The sequence below is a fragment of the Choloepus didactylus genome, chromosome 6 (assembly GCF_015220235.1).
Source record: "Choloepus didactylus isolate mChoDid1 chromosome 6, mChoDid1.pri, whole genome shotgun sequence".
NCBI lineage: Eukaryota > Metazoa > Chordata > Mammalia > Pilosa > Megalonychidae > Choloepus > Choloepus didactylus.
In genome coordinates this window covers 88070050-88093502 of record NC_051312.1, presented here as the reverse complement: position 1 = coordinate 88093502, position 23453 = coordinate 88070050, and the positions used below count along the sequence as shown (strand labels likewise).

The window sequence follows — 23453 nt, the reverse complement described above, 5'->3', positions numbered from 1 at the left end:
GTTGTTGCTGTTGTTGTTATTGTTATTGCTAATCTATGTCTGCTGTTGTTATAGACCAGATATGCTACAGCTCTGTACACTACCAAATTTAATCTTCACAACAGCTCTGTGAATTAAGTACATTAATATCTTCATTTTACAGATGAGGAAACTGAGATTTAGTGAATTTAAATAACTTGTTCAAGATCACCCAAGCTAATAAAAGACAAAACCAGGACTTCATCTGAAGTCTCTGACTTCAGATCCTAAGCTCTAACCTCTTTACTATGTTCCCTACTGTAAAGAGTTGACTGTTCATACTGATGTAGGCTATTAGCTTTAATTTGAGACTCTACTTCCTATTTTTAGGCAGAATAAGATATCCAGTCCATGTCCAAAATAGTATATTTGTGGGTAGCAATTTTGATCAGCTAATTCCAGATTTATAAAATCCACTTGCAACTGGCTTAGCATAAAGCAATAAACTGTGTTATGAGTTTTTACTTCCTTCAGTAAAAGAGTAGCCTTTTATAATCTTCTGACCACCTCTTTGTTGTGGATCGCATGAGTAATGCATCTTGGGGTGTTTTTGTTTGCTTTTTTAAGAAAATATAAATAATACAAGTTCATTTTTGGAAATGTAGTAAAATAGGAAGAGAAGAAAAATACGTAATTCCACAACCTTAAGACCACTTCTGTAATATCTTGGTATATTTGCATTGAATCATTTTACTATACCTAGTTAATGGCTTTTTTCTAATTATAAAAGAATTATACATTTTTTTTTAGAAACTTGAAAAATATAAAAAAGCAAAAATCACCTAGAATTCCCACCACCAAGAAATAACTCTTATTAGCATTTATGTTTATCTCCTTTGTCTTTTCTAAAGAATATAATATATTATATATATAAATTTTTGACATTAAGATAATTTTGTATACAGTGTTAATCATGCTTTTTTTCTTTTAATGTTTGAAGTGTTTTTATTCATTATTCTTCAACAATATGTATTTAATGTTTTCCACATAATTAATAAATATTTGAAAATTTACTATGCATATAATGTAATACCCTGCTATTTTTATTGAACATTATTAACAAATATTGTTAATATTATTACAACTCAATATTTTGACAGCTGTATATTATTCCATTTGTGGGAATGTGCTATAGTTAACTTAATTGTTCCTGATTATTAGACATCTAGTTACTTCTAATTTTTAACTACTTTTTAAAAATGGTGGGAAGAATTCATTTGTGTATAAGTTTTTTATGTATTATTTATTAATTTTTTTTATAAATTCCCAGAAGTAGAATTACTGGACCAAGGAAGATAAAATTTAAAGCTTTTTAAAATTTTATTTTCAAAAGTTTGTTGTCTGTTTATATTCCCAACTTCATGCGTATGAAGCCTCTGTTTCTCCACAGTTATATTAATTTTTATAATTTTACTAGCTTCAAAGGCAAAACTTCTATCATCTAAATTTCATTTTTTATTTTTAGTAATGAAGTTGAACATTTTTCATAAAGAACTAATAATCCAACATGTTTGTGACTTATGAAACCCTCTATAATCTTCAGGGAGACATAGTGAAACCCAGAGGGGTGGGGGCAAGAAAATGGCAGAAAATGGGATCCCATTTGGAATTGCTAAATAATTAAAGTATTTGCTTCATACGGCATGGATTTCTTTTTTATAAGCCATTGTATATTGTCACTTCGGTTATAGTCCCCTATGATTACTCTTTAATTTAATCTAAGCCTTTTCTTCACCCTTCAGCCAGAAGTAATTGGATCTGCATCACTCCCTTTGCGATCTGTCATTCAGTCAGAACTGCTTTCTTTTAGTGATCAACTTCCAGTGCAGCAAGAAAATAAGCAGATACCACTCGGCCCTCTCAAGGTATATAGATATACATTCAGATAGGATAATCCATTGCATTTAGTTGCCATGTCTCTCTAATCTCTTTTAGTTTGGAATGGTTCTGCAGCCCTTCTTTGTCTTCTATGACATTGATGTTTTTGAAAAGTAAGGCCACTTATTTTATAGAATGTGCATCTATTTAGTTTTATCTGAATCAGTTATTACTATGATGATCGCAAAAATGATTTCCTAATTCCATCATTCATTGCACACTTATTTATTGACATTCTACTGTCAGAAGAGTTGTTCCTTCTCCCATATTTATTTGTATCAGTGTGGAATCATAGATTCTTTTATTATTCAATAGGTTATAATCCATTACTGTTCTTATTCATTTTGATACTCTGATTGTTCCAGATTTGGCCAGAGGGAGCTCCTTCAACTAGATTTTGTGTCCTTTCATTATGTCTCCATCATCTTCTTAGCACTTCCTTATTTTCTGGCACAAGTAGTGCTGGCTAGTTAATGTATCTGCAGTCTTTTAGTTTTATTATTATTATAGTGTTTGAAAATGAGTTCATGTATTTCCTAATAATCTGAAGTGACTTCCAACTCTAAAATTCTGATTCTAATTCTAGAGGACATTCTTACTGATTCTTTTCCTTTTGTGTTTTACACAGGTAACCGTGGAGCTTGTTATAGATAACAAAGATTTCACTGGTATCAATACTAAGTTAAGTCACAGCACCCAACATACCCCACTTTGTGCTTTTACAAGCCCAGATAAGATACCATCAGAAGCAAGCCAAGATATTGCCTGGACCAAAAATTCACAGTCTTTAAATCAAATTCATGAGGAAACTACAAAGGAAGCACAAACTTTGGTGCACCCCAACCCAAAGTCACCAACCCCTGTAGAGCCAAATCCTTCCACCTTTATTACTGTGCCAGCATCCCACAAGTTAAATCAGACAGATGGGTCAACAAAAGAGACTACTTTGCTATTGCATGTCCTGTTGATGGTGCCAGATGGGAAAGATTTCATTACTGGAGAATCTGAGAAACAACCATGCAATATTTATTTAAACTGCAAACTCTTCAGCACAGAGGAAGTCACCAGATCTGCCATCTCATGGGGCACAACACAACCAGTCTTTAACTTTTCCCAGGTAACTTTGTACATGTTTTAGCATTCCATATACCTTAACAGTGACATGGGGGTGGGAGATAAAGATGTTTCCCAAATCACAGTCCTATCTTAAAAGAAATCTAGAAAGTTCTTACTAGAAGGGAACTTTGCAGTCATCTGGTGTGCCAGACAATCCCATTGTTGGATAGGAAGAGAAAAAGACATTGCCAATATTGTAAAACTTTTTGAGTCTATTTCTTTCTTGTCTGTTTCAGTTGATGTGGTTTCCTACTATGACTTTTATTTGAGTTCAGGATTCTGTTCCTCTCTGCTTCCTGTAGGAAGTTAAACTTTTCCTCTCTTTCCTTCAGTCATTCCATCTTCATTTTTTTATTCATTAATTTTCCTCACTCATTTATTTCTCCACTTATGTCAATATTTCTCTTACTTGATTTCTCTGTAGAATTTGGTGCTGTTGCTTAAATGGTTTCCTTTCTTGGCTTTTGTGACTCCATTCTTTAATTTTCTTCTTGACTCAACAGTTGTTCTTTTTTGGTCATTGAGCCAGGAGGAAACTTAGCAATGGTGGTGACCCCAGCACTTCTCCCTTTTTCTTACTTGAATTTTTGGTACTCCCTTTTCTCTGTCCTCGGCACTCTTCTGAATTAACCCTCTTTTCCCCAGGGTTATCATATCTATTCCCATGGCTTCAGTTATTTTATGAAGATAGCTTCCTAACCCACACTTCTGAGTAGGCCGGACATTTCACTCTAGTTTCGGATCTCTATATCTACCTACTTGCTGATCATCACCACCTGGATGTCTCAAAAGCACTTCACACTTCGTACCTAACATTTTGCCTGGCATGTAGCGTGTATTCAATAAAGTTGTGCAAATGGAAGAAAGGATTCAAATGTGTTCAAATTTGAATTTAATATTCCTTCCAAATCTGTTCCTCCTTCTTCTGTCTGCCGTAATTCATATAATAATTTACTCAGAGCCCCAAGTAGAACCTGAAAATTGGCAAGACCCTTTATCAACTGATTCTATCTACTTTTCTTGTCTCTGCTTCTACCACTCTTCCCTTCACACTAGATACTTCAGCTATACTCAGCTACTTCTGTTTTTTGTTTGTTTGTTTTTATTTGTTTGTTTGTTTCTGGTTCTCTACTCTTCTGGTGTCTTCCTCTCATCATGCCTTATGTCATTTCTGGTTTCATTCTTTTTACCTTTCATGTTTTCTCTGGTTTCACTATTGCACTTTTTTCCCCTCTGCTATTGCAGGCATTACGATGGCTTGCATTCCTTAAAATTGATGGGCCCTTGATGCTACCATTAATTTGAGCTGCTCTTAGCTCTAAATCTCTCGTTCTCTTTGTGACTTCTCTTTTCTCTTTCAGTTACTAGCTGACTAATTCTGGAGTAATTTTATATTGAAAATCCAGATGGATGATTGGCCTTGATATTGAGCAGAGCTTTTTGCACGAAGCCAGTTCATAAAATGCCATCCAGCCATTGGATTGGCTGCACTTTGATAAGGTTCTCATCCCTTTTCCAATCAGTAGCCACCCTTGTTTCAAAGACATCTTTTTCTTGGGCAAGGGTTTACCAATAGGTCATTTTCCCTTGGGAAGGGTTAGATGAGCTTGGCAGGCATTATGGTTGCCGTGTCTGACCTCCATGTCTCCAAAGCCCCATCTTTCGGAGCTTTGTCCTCAGAGAATGCATTCTGTTTTGTATTTGGCCTTTATATGTTGGTCTCCAACAGCAGACTATGACTTTTGAGAATATAGAATAGGTTTTATTCTAATGTCTCCAGCTCCCAGCACTTTGCCTGGCATACAGGCTTTCAGTAAATGCTTATTGAATGGAAGTATAGATTAATCCTTTTTCTCAGGTCTGTGTTTTTGTTACGTTTTATTTTTGATTATGGTTGTTCCTTTCCCCCAGGTGATTCCTGTCTCTCTGTCTTCCACATATCTTGAAAGGCTTAAGAATAATGTGATGATAATTGAAACTTGGAACAAGGTGCGGAGCCCAGGACAAGACAAGCTGCTCGGGCTGGTGAAACTCCCCCTCCATCAGTTTTACGTGTCATTCAAGTAAATAGGATCTTTTGGAGTATTCTTTATTTTGCATCTTTCACTTTGTTTGGACTGAAGAGGAATTCGTTTGGTTTGCAAACATGAGTAGCCCAATAATTCCTTGGAGAACGTTTCTCAAATTCACCACAGTTGCTGCTCTTTCTCCTATTTTAAAGTAATATTACAGATACTGCTTACCATGTTACAGGTACCATGTGAAGCACCTTACATACATTAACAACCTTCTAAGGCAGGTACTGTTATTTCCCCTATTTTACAGATTAGTTAACAGAGGAAGAGAAGAATTAAATGACTTGTCACATATGTTGTAAATAGTGGAACTAGAGTTAGTACCGAGATAGCCTGGTTCTCGAGTCCACCCTCATTACCAAGAAGCTCTACTGCCAAATTGTATTGCCTCACAAAACTCATGGTTTACCTCTCTGTCATAAAACATCAGTATTGTTCTTCTCAGCTATTTGCCAGATTTCTATAATGAATAATCTTGTGTTTTACATTTTACAAAGAGCACTTTTGTGGGCACTGTATCATTTGAGCCTTAATATAATCCCATGAAGTATTATCGTTATCCCCATTTTACAAATGAGGAAGTGTGTCCTTTGACTTGGACAAGTCACTTGACCTTTCTGGCTTTCTTTTCCTTATCTGTAAAATGAGGGTGATGACAGATTCCCTAGCTTTCTCATAGAGTATTTGTTGGGATCCAGTGAGAAAATAAATGGGTGAGACTTCTGTGAACAGTTACATATTTATGTTGGTAACATTGGAAAGCATGGTCAGGCTAAGGAGTACTGCTGGAGTCATATCAGCTATAGGCCCTAGGCTTTTCCCCCGTTTTTAGTTGTGATATTAGCCTGGTATTCTCCTTCCCGTCTCATTCCATTAGACCCCATTCTTTATAGTAGCTACCAAATTCCTGAGGAGCTACCACATACCAAGCATCATTGTTGGTATTTTATATTTGTTATCCCAGTTTAGTCTTTGGAACAGCTGTGATGAAAGTTTTATTATCTATATTTTATTACATACATTAGTTGAGGAAATAGACTCAGAAAGGTTAAATTAATTACCCAGAGTCAAACAGCAAGTAAGTGGCAGAGCTAAGATTCAGCATGGTATAATGGAGAGCATTTGGGCTTTAGAATCATATGGCCCAGAGTTTGAATTCCAGCTCAATCTCCTAATAGTTGTGCATCCTTAACTAAATTAATTTACCGTTTTTGCTTTAGCTTTTCCCACCTATTAATTGTGGATAATAGCACCTTTTGCAGTATTAGAAGAATCAGACATTATATACATATATGTACATATGTATGTATGTATATAGTGCCTACCACATAAGTGCTCAGTAGATGGCAGATATTATTAGTATAATATTATCCAAATCTTATCTGTCAGACTTTAAAGTCCATACTTTTTCTAGTAACCACACTGCTTCCCTCCAAATAGTAAGTGCAGCAAGTTTCTACTGAGATATACTGCCTGATGCCAGGGACTAGACTTGGGGCCATGATGGTACAGAGATAAATCAGACACATTCTCTGCCCTCAGATTGCTACATTTTTAACTTACCTACCTGTTAATTTTTATTTGATGAGTTACTGATGAAATCACACTTAAAAAAAAACAATAAAACTTACTACTTGCCTAGTTGTAAATCCTTTTTTTAAAGCTATATAGTACCCATACAAATTTTTTTCAAATTTTTTATTGTAGTAACATACATGCAGCATAATATTTCCCATTTTAACCACTTTCAGGTATACAGTTTAATGGTATTTAAATACATTCAATTTTGTGCTACTGTCACCACCATCCATCACCAAAACTTTTCCATTACCCCAAGCATAAACTCTATATTTGTCCATTAAGTGTTAACTCCCCATCGTAGATCATTTTTAACAAACTAAGAAAATGAGCCAAGTAGGAAATGACATGATTGATGATTGTTATTTGCTCATCCACAATTTCTCTCCTTCTAGAGATCCCAAGATTTCTCGCCTGCTACTTGATGGCCAGTACCCAGTTGTTGCTGTGGACAGCTACATGCCTGTTATTGATGTGTTCTCAGGCCGCCAAACTGGGAGCCTTCGAGTCTTTTTAGCTATGGGTTCTTCAGTTCAGATAATAGCAGTACAAAAGTTAAAGAATGAAGAAGGAATGCTCTCTCCCTTCAGCCCTAGGCCAGCCCAGTTCCTGGACCAGCCATCTATAGCATCTGTTGCTGCGGTAGTGACTAAACACTTGACTGTTCACGAAAAACATGGTCTCATTTTATCTTGCGTATTTGAGTGAAACCATTGCCCCACATCCTTATTTCAGTAAGGAAAGGCGGAACAAAAGAACATAACTAACATTCCAGTGCTTGTTATAAATCAAAAGAATCATTGGTATTTTTCTGATGTTCATGGCTGAAATGGATCCCTGTGTCCCTCTGAGCAACTTGAATTTATAAAGAAAATCTAATTGGGAAACCAGATCTTGATCCTCTAGTTTACTAACTTTATTTCCATTTTAAAAATGTGTGTTAAAGGTAGTGGTTGCCTGGGGGATCTCAAATGCAAGCCAGCAAAATCTTGTAACTCAGCTAAGTCCTTGTTGGAAAGTTATAGTGAGGTTCCTTGCTTTTCTTCTATTAGCTTAAAAGTAATTTGTTTTGTACAGTCCTTTACGACTGAGAAAGCACATCCAAGTACTTTGTTTTGTTTATTTCCCTAACAACTTTGTGAGGTGGGTCACTGTCACTCTGTTTTATAGGCAATGAAACAGAGTCAAAAAGGTTATGTAACTTGTCCAAGGCCACATATCTAGGAAGGGAGAATTGGGATTCAAACACAGGTGTTCTGACTCCAAGCCCAGTCTTCATTCACTATATCGTGTCCTAAATAAATAAATAAATAAATAAAATAATAAATATCTTATATTTATTGTTCTTACCAGTATAACCAAATCTCAGTCTCCACACCTTTTAATTGTGTAATGTTTTTAATGTGGATCTGAATGATAAATTTAAATGTCTCAAGCAGAGAAAGAACTATTAGGAAAACATCCATTGATAGGGTATTGCTTATTTGTGTGTTATTTGCTTGTTACACTTTGCTGTTTCTATTACATATTAGTGTCTACCAATAAATAGTAGTGTATTTTTTTATTTTAAAATTACAGAAAAGTACAATAAGAAAATCACTTGTAATTTTCCCATGGCTACTTAAGTGTTATATGGCCCTCACTTTGCAGAATGGACTTGGATTTTATGAAATTCCATACTAACAGTTAGAAAATGTTGTTCACTGTGAGCACAGAGGAAGTCCTTGAAAAGTTAACCCATGAGGTTAGAATCTACAAATACAATTTTTTCCTCCTGTACTCATGTCCCTCATCCTGTTGAGCATCTGCTGAACTGAATTGTTAAATTCCTGTAATACTAGATGAGCAAATTAAGCAGCCATTGTGAATCTTTTTTCCCATTTCTTTTTCTCCAGGGAATCAAAATGCAGTTTTCTGTTTCCCTAAGAAAAGCTTTTTTTTTTCTAACTTTTAAAATTTTTATTTTAGTGACATATATTCAACCTAAAATTTCTCCCCTTATCCACATTCAAATACATAATTCACTGTTGTTAATTACATTCACAATGATGTGCAACTATCACCATCATCCATAACCAAAACTTTTCCATCACCCTCAATAGAAATTCTGTACCATTTGAACTTTAACCTCCCATTCCCTAGCCCTCCCAAGCCCCTGGTAACCAGTATTCTAGTTTCTGACCCTATGAATTTGCTTATACTAATTGTGATATCAGTGAGATCATAAAATAGTTGCTCATTTGTGTCTGGCTTATTTCATTCAGCATGAGGTCTTCAGGGTTCATCCATTTTGTGACATGTATCAGAAATGTGTTTCTTTTCATGGATAAATAATATTCCATTGTGTGCATATACCACATTTTGCTTATCCACTTACCTGTTGATTCACCTGTTCTTGTTGTTGAATTGTAGGATTTCTTTATAGATTCTGGAATTAAACCCTTATCAGATATGTGGTTTCCAAATATTTTCTCCCATTCCGTAGGTTGTCTTTTTACTTTCTTGATGAAGTCCTTTGATGCACAAAAGTTTTTAATTTTGATGAGGTACCACTTATCTATTTTTTCTTTTGCTGCTCATGCTTTTGGCATGAGGTCTGAGAAACCATTGCCTAACACCAGGTCCTGCGGATGCTTCCCTACATTTTCTAGAAGTTTTATAGTGCTAGTCTTATATTTGATCTATTTTGAGTTAATATTTGTATATAGTGTGAGATAAGGTCCCTTCATTCTTTTGCATATGGATATCCAGTCCTCCCAGCACTTGTTGAAGGTACTGTTCTTTCCCAATTGAGGGGACTTGGCATCCTTGTCAAAAATCAGTTGGCCATAGATGTGAGGGCGGATTTCTGAAGTCTCAATTTGAGTGCATTGGTTTAGATATCTATCCTTGTGCCAGTACCATGGTGTTTTGACCAGTGTAGTGTTGTAATAAGTTTTAAAGTTAGGAGGTGTGAGTCCTCCAGCTTCATTCTTTTTCAAGATGTTTTTGGCTATTCGTGGCCCTTTACCCTTCCAAATAAATCTTATAATTGGTTTTTCCATTTCTGCAAAGAACACTGTTGGAATTCTGAATGGAATTGCATTGAATCTATAAATCGCTTTTACAGAATTGACATCTTATCAGTATTTAGTCTTCCAATCCATGATCATGGACTGTCCTGGGTAGAATGGATATCTTGACAATATTTAATCCATGAGTGTGGAATGCCCTTCTATTTATTTAGGTCTTCTTTGATTTCTTTTATCAGTGTTTTGTAGTTTTATATATATAAGTCCTTTACAACCTTGGTTAAATTTATGCCTAAATATTTGATGCTTTTTAGTTACAATTGTAAATGGAATTTTTTTCTTGATTTCCTCCTCAGATTGCTCATTGTTAGCGTATAGAAACCCTACTGGATTTTGCATGTGATCTTGTACCCCACCACTTTGCTGAACTTGTTTTTTAGCTCTAGTAGCTTTGTTGTAGATTTTTCAGGACTTTGGATGTATAGGATCATGTCATCTGCCAACAGTGAAAGTTTTACTTCTTCTTTTCCAACTTGGATGCCTTTTATTTCTTTTTCTTGACTAATTGCTCTGGCTAGAATATCCAGTACAATGTTGGATAACAGTGGTTTCAGTGGGTATCCTTGTCTTGTTCCAGATCTTAGAGGGAAAGCTTTCAGTCTTTCACCATTGAGTGTGATGTCAATAGTGGGTTTTTCATATATACCCTTTATCATATTGAAGAAGTTTCCTTCTATTCCTACTTTTCTAAGTTTGTTTGTCTTTTTTTTAACAAGAAGAGGTGCTGCATTTTGTTAAATGCCTTTTCAGCATCAATTGAGATAAACGTGGTTTTTTCCCTTTGTTCTGTTAATTTTCTTACGTTGAACCAACTACCCTTGCATACCTCTGATAAATTCCACTTGATCATGGTGTATACTTCTTTTAATGTGCTGTATTTGGTTTGCTAGTACTTTGTTGAGGATTTTTGCATCTATATTCATAAGGGATATTGGTTTGTAATTTTCTTTTCTTGTAGTATCTTTATCTGGCTTTGGTATTAGGGTGATGTTGGCCTCATAGAATGAGTTAGGGAGTATTCCCTCCTCTTCAGTTTTTTGGACGGCTTTAAGCAAGATTGGTGTTGATTCTTGGAATGTTTGGTAGAATTCACCTGTAAAGTCACCTGATCCTGGGCTTTTCTTTTTTGGCAGGTTCTTGATGACTGATTCAATCTTGTTACTTGTAATTGGCCTTTTGTGATCTTTAGTTACTTGTAGAGTCAGTTTAGGTTGTTTGTGTGTTTCTATGAACTTGTCTATTTCATCTAGGTTGTCTAATTTGGCATACCATTGTTCATAGTATTCTCTTACGATCCTTTTATTTCTGTGGGTTCAGTAGTAATGCCTGCCCTTCATTTCTGATTTTAATTATTTGTATCCTCTCTTTTTCTTTGTCATTCTAGCTGAGGGTTTGTCAATTTTACTGATCTTCTCAAAGAACCAACTTTTAATTTGGGTGATTCTCTCTATTGTTTTTTGTTGTTGTTGTTCTCAAATTCATTTCTTTCTGCTCTAATCTTTGTCATTTCTTTCCTCCTGCTTGCTTTTGGATTAGTTTGCTGTTCTTTTTCTAGTTCCTCCAGGTGTGTAGTTAGGTCTTTTACTTTAGCTCTCTCTTCCTTTTTAATGTGTTTAGGGCTATAAATTTCCCTCTGAGCACTGCCTTTGCTGCATCCCATAAGTTTTGTTATGTCATCTTCCTGTTTTCATTTGTCTCCAGATATTTACTGATTGCCCTTGTATTTCTTCTTTGACCCATTGTTTAAGAATGTGTTATTAATTTCCGTATATCTGTGGATTTTACCCCAAGGTAAGCGTTTGAGAAAGTATTACAGACATATGTTTTTAGTTTTCAAAGCAAAGACCTAAAGTAATCTCTGTTCCAAATTCATTGGATTAGTAGTTAGGATGTTAAATACACATAAATCATGTAATCTGACCCTAATTTGAATCCTGAATTCCTCCTTTTGATATTCCCAACAATCTGTTATCAAAAGTCTGCTGAAGCCCTGTAGAATAAAGGCAAAGAACACTGGCACTGGAGTCAGACTACCTGGGTTCCAACCCTGGTTCCACTGCTTAATCACACTGTGCATGTAAATTAGCTAATACAAGTGAAGTCCCAGGCCCATGGTAAATACTCAGTAAATATGTTATTATTAAAGTTATTAGAAGCAGTACCTTCAATAACATTGTATTTACTACCTCCCTAATAGTCCATACCATTATGACAGTTCCTGGCATTATTCCAAACTTTATTAGGACTAGTAAATAATTAATTTGGTAACTGTCTGTTTCAAATAAGTATTCTTTATCATGTTAAGAGAACAGACTTGGATTCTTAGGGTACTAAATTTTTATCAGGAAAAAATGTTGAATTTTATCAAACACCTTTTCAGCATTTGAGATAATCATGTTTTTCCTTTGTTCTATTAAGGCACTGAATTACCTTAATGGATTTCCTAATATTTACCCAGTGTCACTGTCCTTGATCTGATTACAGTGAGCAGTTGTGGGATTTATACACAGCAAAAATTAAGTATCTTTTTTAGTGTCAACTAATCATACTTATTTGTCTATACTCAGACTTCATACAGAAGCAGGAATATTCTAAGCAAGTTTAATCTTTAAAGCCCACTAGTGTTTCTGTTTCATTTAATAGACAGAGGACCATGGAAATGGATTGATGGAGCACCACTTTGAGATCCATGTAGAGATGGTTAAAGGGCTAGTCCCTCTTCAGGCAACAGTCTGGGGAGAAGCAGACTGTTATGTCCAGTACTACTTTCCAGCTCAAGACTCCCCATCCAGTATGCTGAAAGGACCTGAATTCCTTGAAAATGGTAGGTTTGGGAAATTATGACTTCTCTTAGTTGTATAGTTCATTTATTAGATATACTTAGAAAATTTTTTTTCCTGAATGAAGTTTATGTTCCTGGATGTTTCTAGTCTTAATCTAGACAGTAAAATAGGGGATGGGCTAATTTTTAATTTTTCTTAGGTTTTGAATTATTTTTTGTAGCTTTCTAAAAATATGATTTCAAATTTATAGAAAAGTTGCAAGTATAATAAAAAGAGCTTCTCTGTAACCTTTACCCAGATCCACCAATTATTTACATTTGCCCCATCTTATATAATTTACATGCCTACCCACTCTATCCATCTGTACATGTATATTTTTCTGAACCTGGACCACAGTATCATTGTGCCACTTTGTATCTAAAGCAGTGGTTCGCAACCATTTTGGCGATTTTATCTCCCAGGGGCCATTTGGCAATGTCTGAAGACACTTTTGGTTGTCATATCTGGGGGTTGCTATTGGCATCTTGTAGGTAGATGCCAAGAGTGCTACTAAACATCCTACAATGCAGAAGACAGCCTCCAAAGCAAAGAATTATCCATCCCAAATTGTTAGTAGCAACAAAATTGAAAAACTGCTCCTAAATACTCCTATCCCTTACATAACCACAGAACACTAATCAAAATCAGGAAATCTAACATTAATACACTGTTAATATTCTTATTTTGTCAGTTGTCCCAATAATGTCTTGTTTAGCTACTTTTTTCCTAGTCCAGAATCAGATCCAGTTATCTGTCATGTACTATATTTAGGTTTTTCTACTCTGGAACACCTCCTCAGTCTATCTTTGTCTTTCATGACCTTCATGTTATAAAAAGTACTTCATTTGAAGAGTATTTTATAAAAAGTCCTCAATTTAGATTTGCCTGATGTTGTGTCCTCAGAGCGTCATATCACTTGGCCCATGATGTCATTTGGTCCCATTATTGTTGGTGTTAACTTAGATCACTTGGTTAAGCAAGTATACCAGGATTTGCCTTTGTAAAATTACTGTTTTCTTAATCAATAAGTAGGGTAAATATCTTGTTCCTCATCAAAATTTTATTGGTTTTAGTATCCATTATAGATTTTTGCCTGAATCAATGTTACTGTGATGGTTGCCAAATGATGATTTTACATTCAATTATTCTCTCTACATTTATTAGTTGGAATTCTACTGTAAGGAGGAGCTTTCTTCTCTCCAATTTATTTATTTATCTATTTATCAGCATGGATTTATTGATTCTTATTTCATTTAATGGTTTATTATCAATTACCATTATTGTTTACTTTGATGATCAAAATGCCCCAGATTTGACCAGTGATAGCCTTTTCAAGCTGGCTTCAAGTCCTTTTCACATATCCCTTTCATTCATTGATGTTCCAGGATTATATTGTGCTTTCTCTGCCCTGGTTCATTTTAGTGAGAATGATACTTACAAACCAGATATGGGTACAGGTGTCTTAATTTAGAAGTAAGGAAAAAGAAACTGTAATTCCGTTGTTCATAGGTAGTGGTGAGCTAAAGTCAATTGATACTGGCACATAAGAGCCAATTGTTACATTTTCATGAATTTTGTGAGCCAGTTGTCATCATGTTAGTAGCTTAAAATTGGTCATGATGTCAGTATTTACAACACAATATTCAGCAAATGCTACAAATAGTTTTACTGCCGGAGTGCTGGTTGTTAAATATTTGAAAGGACATCGCTGCCTAGGTACATTTATTCTTATGCACATGGAAAATACACATCAGGTTAGATCAATTGTATATTTTATAGCTGCATAAAATGGAATATGTATGCAAAAAAGTTTGTTTTGTTTTGTTTTTTTTAAATAGCAAAGACCTCAATTAATTTACCAATGCCAAATAACCCTATGCTTTGCTGATTGTGGCATTCATGATTTCTCACTATTCACAAGCAACCCAGAAGGCCATTTTGTGTAGTGATATATTGCTGAGGCACAGATTTGAACTGCATACACCATAAACATGATGTGTAGCCTCTAGTTATTTCTAGCATGTAAGCCTAGCTGACTGTAACACCCACCAGGGGGGCTGTTAGGTTCATCTAATCATTGAAACAGAACTATCATAGGCCAAATTTGGCGCCAATCTAACTAGGATATAGCATGTGTCAGCAATTCATGTAGCAGTCCATACAGCTGTCTGAAAGCTTTCTTCTCCCCAGGTTATAGCTCAGGTACAAGAAGACGAGATTCATATCAGACGAATGCGGGGTCCATCTTGGGATTTTTGTTGTTGTTGTTGTTGTTGTTTTTTAATTGTGAAATATAACCTATGCAGAAAAGTGATAACTTTCAAAGTATGGTTTAACAAATAGTTATAGAGCAAATTTCAAAGTGTGGTATGGGTTATAGTTCCACAGTTTTAGTTATTTCCCGCTAGCTATTCTGATACACCAGAGACTAAAGAGAAACATACATCCATCTAATGTTTCAGCATTCACAATCATTTGCAAAATCCTATCTTCTCTGTTACATCTTCTCCCTCTTATTTGATCATTCTCTTAATCTTCAGGGGTAGTTCAGCAGTGACCATTCTAACTTCTTCATGTTGAAAAGGAGTGTTGACATTATGGGGTAGGGAGGTGCATCTGGTTGATGTTCTTGGAGAGACTGGTACCTCTGGATTTCAAGGCTTGTCTGGCATAGGAACAATCTGAAAGTTTTAAGTTTCTGAAAAATAAATTTAGGGAGTGAAACTTTTATAGAGTCTCATATATTGCCACCTTGGTTTTAAAGCCCCATGCCCCACAGGAGTCAGTATCTCTTATAACATTCCCTAGGCATAGTTTCCAGGGTCTCTGCAGGGAACAGGCAGGTTACAAGAGTCAGTGCAGTCAGTGAAGCCCAAAGCATGGTGTACCTTTCAGGTATTTATAGTTCTTGTATAGTTCTTCCCAGTTCACATGCAATTTACCAGTCAGGGGTCATTTTTATTATAAGCAATGTTGCTTAGTAACTTATTTGACACATACCATTCTTATCAAGTTATCAGAAAAGAGGTAGAGAATTTAACAGAAGGTCAGATTCTCATATAGTAAAGAAAAGTTTTTTTTAGCCCTTCACCCCCACTGACTCCAGAATCTACATACATATTGATCTGGTTTTCTTACTCTGTAAGTGTTCTGGCCTGAGTATATGTATATTGTTTTTTTTAGTTTTTATTGTGGTAACATAAGTACAACATGACATTTCCCATTTTAACCCCTTTAGGTATACAGTTCAGTGGTAATTACATTCACAATGTTGTATTACCATCACCACCATCCATTAGCAAAACTTTTTCATCACCCCAAACAGAAGCTCTGTACCCATTAAGCATTAATGATCAAAGTGAGCATTAACTCCCCATTCCCCACCCACAGCCCCCTGGTATTCTATACTCTACTTTCTGTCTCATGTAAGTGAGAATGTGTTGTTTTATACAAGTGAGATCATACAATATTTGTTCTTTTGTGTCTGGCTTATTTCAAACTCAATGTGATGTCTTCAAGGTTAATGCATGTTGTAGCATATATAAGAACTGAACTCCTTTTTAAGGCTGAATAATATTCCATTACATTTATACCACATTTTGTTTATGCATTTCTCTGTGATGGACACTTGGGTTTCAGCCACTACAGTTCACAAGCTATACACTTTACCTGCATTACATCTTTTAATTCCCTCCACAACTCTATGAGAAAAGTTCTATTGTTATCCGCAGTTTACAGATAGACGACTAAGCAGTTAAGGAGAGTCAGAATATGTCAAGAGAATGCTATAAAATAAGGCCAAGATAGCTAAGTATGATAGGATCCAAATCTTACATGCTGTTAATGACTTTTGCTTTCCTTCAATCTCTCTGTATATTTTCTTTAGCAGTTTTGAAGATAAAATTCTGGCTTCCCTGTCAGTGCTAAAAGGAATTGGAAAGGGGGTTTTGTGTACTGGCTTCACACGCCATTTATTCTGCCTGGAATTCTTTTTTCTTAGTTTAGCCAAACTCTGATTGTCCTTCAAACTTTGAGGCAAAACCACAAACCAGATGTCCAGTTTTCTCCTGTTAAAAGATGGGAAACCCCTGTTTATTACTGCAATTGCTATTTAGTTTTCTGTCTCCCCCAGATTTTTAGGTCTTTGAAGGTAGGGACTAATAGACACTTGGCAAATGATGGATGAAGGGGTGGACAGATGGATATATTAGATTACATTGTTTATACACATAGGAAACTGCACTGTGATCAAGATTTTGTGTGTCCATTCTTATCTAGGTACTTCAGCCTGATATGATAGAAAAAGCCCATGACAGGAAATCTGAGGCCCAGGATTTAAATTCAAATTCCACCTAACTTTTTGATCTTGGGCATGTTAAATTTCTCCCAGCCTGCTTCTGAATCTGTTAAAGGAGATGATTTTTTAAATGATAATAAAAGAAGCCTATCTCATAGAATTATTATGAGGAATAAATGAAATAATAGCTTTAAAAGTACTTTGTAAAAACAAGAAAGTGCTTTGTAAACTATAAAGTAGTAACTGCATAAATACCTGTTGTGATTACTTCAACAAGTTTAAGATTTGCATTCTTAACCACTTTACTCTTACTGCCTCCTTCTGTTGAGGTGTATCAGAGCTTCTGATGCTTCTGATGCTTCAGAAGTTCAACCAGAAGTGGAAAAAAGAGCTAAGAGTATTTGAGCTGGACCCCCATCCCCTTTTATTATCTAACTTTATCTCCTCAAGGGAAGAGACCTTTAAATGGCCATATATTTGTATAATGGCTTTTTCTTTTGATCTTGCTTTTGGAAATTTTCCCTTTGGAAATTTTTTTAGTATTCTTTCTATTCATTGGAACCAGTCCCATGGATATATATCTTAGTTAACAGTATTGTCAAAGCACAATGTGGAATTTTTTAATAGTGCTGTAAATTGTGAAACAAAAAAAGGAGTCAAGACTTCCATTAAACAAACAGGAAACTACAAATGCTGGAGAGGATGTGGAGAAATTGGAACTCTTATTCATTGCTAGTGGGACTGTATAATGGTACAGCCACTCTAGAGGACAGTCTGGCAGTTCTTAGAAAATTAGATACCGAGTTACCCTACGATCCAGCAATTTCACTTCTCAGTATATACCCAGAAGATCTGAAAGCAAGGACATGAACAGATATTTGCACACCAATGTTCACAGCAGCATTGTTCACAATTGCCAAGAAATGGAAACAATCCAAATGTCCTTCAGCAGATGAGTAGATAAACAAAATGTGGTGTATACACACGATGGAATACTATGTGGCAGTAAGAAGGAACAATGTAGTGAAATATATGACAACATGGATGAACCTTGAAGACATAATGCTGAATGAAATAAGCTAGGCACAAAAAGAGAGATATTGTATGTTACCACTAATGTGAACTCTGTGAAAAATGTAAAATAAATGGTTTATATTGTAGAATGTCTGGAGATAGACAGCAACTAGTGGAGGGGGAATGATGATCCAGTAAGAACAGATAAGATAGGTGGAGTCAGGCAAGATGGCGGCATAGAGAGGAGTGGAAGCTAAGTAGTCCCCCTGGAACAACTACAAAAAACCAGAAACAACTAGTAAATAATCCAGAATAACTGCGGGGGGACAAATGAGACCATCCATTCATCATACACCAACCTGAATTGGGAGGAATGCCTGAGAACACAGCATAAAATCTGTAAGTAAAACCTGCGGAACCAGGTCGGGAGACCCCCTCCCCCATAGCCCGAGCTGCGGAGCCATGTGGTGCCACAGAGAAGCTCTCTCCCAGCAAGCGAATATAGCTCAGCTGAGCTCCAACTGGGGTTTTAAGCAGCAAGTGTGAACTGCTCACTACAGGTACGCAGCCCCAAAAAACAGACAGAGGCTTTGGGTGACGACTGACCTGGGAGAGCCTTGGACTGGGTCTGAAGGGGGCTATGATTCTTTTTCGGCTCACTGGAGAAAGCCCCAGTCATTTTCAGTTTCCAGGGCTGTGAAGCGGAGAAGGGTGGAGACAGCACAAGCAGAGAGTGAGACCATTGAAATGCTAATGACCTCCACCTGAGGGGTCTGTCTTCTCTAGGAGGAAAGGGGTGGGGCCCTTCCCATTCAGAACCAGACCCCAGAGCCTGGGGGAACACGGCCATACCTCCTCACACCAGTCAAGAATTATAGGCTAACAGGCGTCACCTGCTGGGCAGAAAAGCACAGTGACCCGAGGCATCAAAGGGTGGAGCAATTTTCTAAGACACACCCGCAGGGAAACCAGATACTGAATATTTCTTCCCTTTGGGACCTGAGCCTGTTCTGGTCTGAGAAAACCTGATTTGGATAACCAAGGAAACCATGCCTAGACAACAGAAAATTACAACCTACACTAAGAAAAACAAAGTTATGGCCCAGTCAAAGGAACAAACGTACACTTCAACTGAGATACAGGAATTTAAACAACTAATGCTAAATCAATTCAAAAAGTTTAGAGAAGATATTGCAAAAGAGATAGAGGCTGTAAAGGAAGAACTGGACCTGTATACGGCAGAAATCAAAAGTTCAAAAAACCTACTAGTAGAATCTATGGAAATGAAAGGCACAACACAAGAGATGAAAGACACAATGGAAACATACAACAGCAGATCTCAAGAGGCAGAAGAAAACACTCAGGAACTGGAGAACGAAACACCTGAAAGCCTACACACAAAGGAGCAGATGGAGAAAAGAATGAAAAAATATGAGCAACATCTCCGGGAACTCAAGGATGAAACAAAGTACAATAATGTATGTATCATTGGTGCCCCAGAAGGAGAAGAGAGGGGAAAGGGGGCAGAAGCAATAATAGAGGAAATAATTAATGAAAATTTCCCATCTCTTATGAAAGACATAAAATTACAGATCCAAGAAGCGCAGCATACTCCAAACAGAAGAGATATGAAGAGGCTTACGCCAAGACACTTAATAATCAGATTATCAAATGTCAAAGACAAAGAGAGAATCCTGAAAGCAGCAAGAGAAAAGCAATCCATTACATACAAAGGAAGCTTCATAAGACTATGTGCGGATCTCTCAGCAGAAACCATGGAGGCAAGAAGGAAGTGGTGTGATATATTTAAGATACTGAAAGAGAAAAACTGCCAACCAAGAATCCTATATCCAGCAAAGCTGTCCTTCAAATATGAGGGAGAGCTCAAAATATTTTCTGACAGACAGACAATGAAAGACTTTGTGAACAAGACACCTGCCCTACAGGAAATACTAAAGGGAGCACTACAGGGTGATAGAAGACAGGAGTGTGTGGTTTGGAACACAATTTTGGGAGATGGTAGCACAACAATGTAAGTACACTGAACAAAGGTAACTATGAATACAGTTGAGAGAGAAAGATGGGGAGCATGTGAGACACCACAAGAAAGGAGGAAAGATAAAGACTGAGACTGTGTAACTTGGTGAAATCTAGAGTATTCAACAATTGTGATAAAAGGTACAAATATGTTCTTTTACGAGGGAGAACAAGCAAATGTCAACCTTGCAAGGTGTTAAAAATGGGGAGGCATTGGGGGAGGGATGCAATCAGCATAAACTAGAGACTGTAACTAATAGAATCACTGTATTATGCTTCCTTTAATGTAACAAAGGTGATATACCAAGGTGAATGCAGATACGAGGGGGGGATAGGGGAGGCATGTTAGACACTTGACATTGGTGGTATTGTCTGATTCTTTATTCTACTTTGATTTAAGGTTATTTTTCCTTTTGCTGCTTCCTAGCTGTCATTTTTTTTGTTTCCTCTTTCTTTTGCCTCTCTACCTTCTTTGACTCTCCCTCCTGCCTTGTGGAAGAAATGTAGATGCTCATGCTTAGTATGAGCAGAATGTTCAATAAGGATGAACTTAAATGTTTGGAAACGAACAGGGGTGTTGGTAGCAAGATGTGAGAATAACTAACAGCGCCAAATGGTGTGTGAATGAGGTGGAAAGGGGAAGCTCAGAGTCATATATGTCACCAGAAGGAAAGTTGGAGGTCAAAAGATGGAAATGTATAAAACTGAATCCTATGGTGGGCAATGTCCATGATCAACTGTACAAATACTAGAAATCACTTCATGAACCAGAACAAATGTATGACAATACAATTAGAAGTTAATAATAGAGGGGCATATAGGGAAGAACTATATACCTATTACAAACGATATACTACAGTTAGTAGTATTTCAGCATTTTTTCATAAACAGTAACAAACGTACTATATCAATACTAGGAGTCAACAATTGAGGGGGTTGGTTAGGGATAGGGGAAGTTTAGAGTTTCCTTTTCTTTTTTTCTTTTTTCATCTTTCACTTTATTTCTTGTCTGGAGTAATGGAAAGTTTCTAAAAATTGAACAAAAATTAAGTGTGATGGATGCACAGCTGTATGAGGGTACCCAGGGTCAAGTGATTGTACACTTTGGATCTTTGGATAATTGTATGGTATCTGAACAATCTCAATAAAAATGGAAAAACAAACAAACAAACAAAAAAAAAGAACAGATAAGATAGGGAGAGTAATCTTAATGGTATGGGAATGCTCAGGAATGACTGCAATTTGTTAATTTTCTTGGGGTATGGTAGGAACATGTTGGAAGCAATGTAGTTATTTTCAGTTGTTTGTTTTTCTTACTCCTTTGTTTTGTTTTGTTTGAAATGTGTTTTTGTGTTTTTTTTAATGTTTTTTTGATAAAGTAAAAAAAAAAGGGGGGGGTAGCCAAGTTCTTGAGCAAGTTGTACCTAGAAATCTTTTAAGTTGCTTTTGTTATATGGATTACCAGCTAAATGGGAGAGATGGAATCAGAGTATCCTGGACAAGATACCATAGTTTTATAAACATACATATATTTGAAAACTATAAAACTCTGAGAACAAAACACAGTGTAAGTCTTTGTGGCTTTGGATTAGGCAACAGTTTCTTAGATATGACACCAATAAAAGTAAAAATAGATTAGTTAGACTTCATCAAAGTGAAAAACTTTTGTGCTACAAGGCACACTTCTCAAGAAGTGAAAAGACAATCCACAGAATGAATTATTTGAAATTCATAGATCTGATAAGGGTCTACTATGCGGAATATTTAAAGAAATCTTACAACTCAATAGTAAAAAGAATACCCAATTTTAAAATGGACAAACATTTTAAATGGCATTTCTCCAATGATATATAGATGACCAATAAGCATTTATTGAAAAGATGGCCAACATAATCAGTCACTTGGGAAATGCAAATCTAAACCACAATGAGATAATACTTCACATCCCCTAAAACGGCTGTAATAAAATCAGAGAACAACAAGTTTTGGTGAAATTGTGGGGAAATTGGAAACCTCATACATTACTGGTGGGATGGAAAATGAAAAGGCTGCTGTGAAAAACTTAGAGTTACTGTATGATCCAGCAATTCCACTCCTAGGTATTTCATTTCCAAGGGAAGTGAAAACATATGCTACCCCAAAACTTGTACACAAATGATCATAACAGCATTATATGTAATAGCCAAAAAATGGAGACAATCCAAATGTCTGTCATCCAATAAATGGATGAGCAAAACGTGGTATATCTTTATAATGGAATATTATTCAACCATAAAAAGAATGATGGGACAGTGACATCATCAACATAGTGAGGTAAGACATGCTAAATCGAAGGAAAAGAAAACACTAAAATCAGGTAGGAGATTTGGCCAGGATCCACCAGTCCGGACCCTTCCCCTTCACTCAGTCTCATGCTGCTTAAGAGTCACAAGAGGCAGCACAGCCTGGGATCCTCCTGCCACAGCTGCAGACCATAGAGCCACTCACAGCAGCAAGTTAGAACTTCACAGATATCTGGCACAGGAACCCAAGTCCACAGAGATTCACAGTGGAACACAAGCAGATGAGGAGTGCCACACAAAAGAAACATGGGTATTGGCAGGAGGTACACACACTTCATTCAGTCTTGGTGTGCTGGACCACCTAAGTGCAAAATGCACCTTTCTGGATTGACCCCATCTGGCTCTCTGGGGCAGGATACCATAACAGAGAAGGCAGAATACCATAACAGAGAAGAAACTGGAGGCAAAAAAGCCTCATGGGAAAAAAGGGGGGTATCAGGACACAGAACTGCTGTAAGACGGGACTGGTCCTAGAACTGAAACGTGTAAAGAAAAGGTGGTTCTGAGTGAAGAAGAGAATTTAAACAAATCATAGGAGCTGGAGAGAAAATTCTGCACAAAAACAAACAGAACAGATCAAGATTCCCAGAGAAAGAACAGAGGAAATGAAGCTTTCTCCTAGAGGTAAAAGAATTACACAAAAAAGGGCAGTCTTAAAAAGTGTACCACATATGCAGGGCAAGAATCAGAAAAGCTGAGAAAAGCTGACCAGTTAAACACGGGCTACTCTAAGAGTCCAGAATAAGTTTGGGCCAAGTATCAAAGAAGAATGTTAACACAAAGCCTTAATCAACAATGAAACCCTGGGCAAGATGGAGAAACTGAGTGGATGTTAACACATCCAAATGATCAGATGCTCAGACATCAGCAAAAAAATTACAAGACATACTAAGAAACAGGAAGATAAGGCTCAGTCAAGGGAACAAATTAAAACTTCAGAGGAGACTCAGAATGTGGAACAACTTATCAGAGAAGTTCAAACAAATCTGAATCTATTCAAGGAGATGAAGGAAAATATGAATAGAAATAAACTAAGGATGGATATAGAGCTAAAGGATATTAAAAAGATATTATGTTGGATGCGCCTGGAGCCCCGGCCCGGCTGCCGCTGCTGCCCGGGGGCGCCCGCGGCGTGATCCCGAGGGGCTGTGGGGCTCCGCGTCCCCTCGCTCCGCGCGCCGACCCTGCGCCCGGGACTCTCGCGG

General features: G+C 36.6%; 1 protein-coding gene across 5 annotated transcripts in view; it reads left to right on the top strand.

The window, feature by feature from the left end:
* The window catches only part of C2CD3 (C2 domain containing 3 centriole elongation regulator), a 227137-nt gene that overhangs the window by 94652 nt on the left and 109032 nt on the right, over window positions 1-23453 (top strand). For all 5 annotated transcript variants that reach the window (XM_037840623.1, XM_037840622.1, XM_037840621.1 and 2 more), the window contains exons 13-17: window positions 1761-1883; window positions 2525-3013; window positions 4924-5075; window positions 7061-7307; window positions 12380-12560. In XM_037840623.1, the coding sequence (XP_037696551.1) occupies window positions 1761-1883; window positions 2525-3013; window positions 4924-5075; window positions 7061-7307; window positions 12380-12560 (1192 nt within the window). The remainder of the gene's footprint in view (window positions 1-1760; window positions 1884-2524; window positions 3014-4923; window positions 5076-7060; window positions 7308-12379; window positions 12561-23453) is intronic.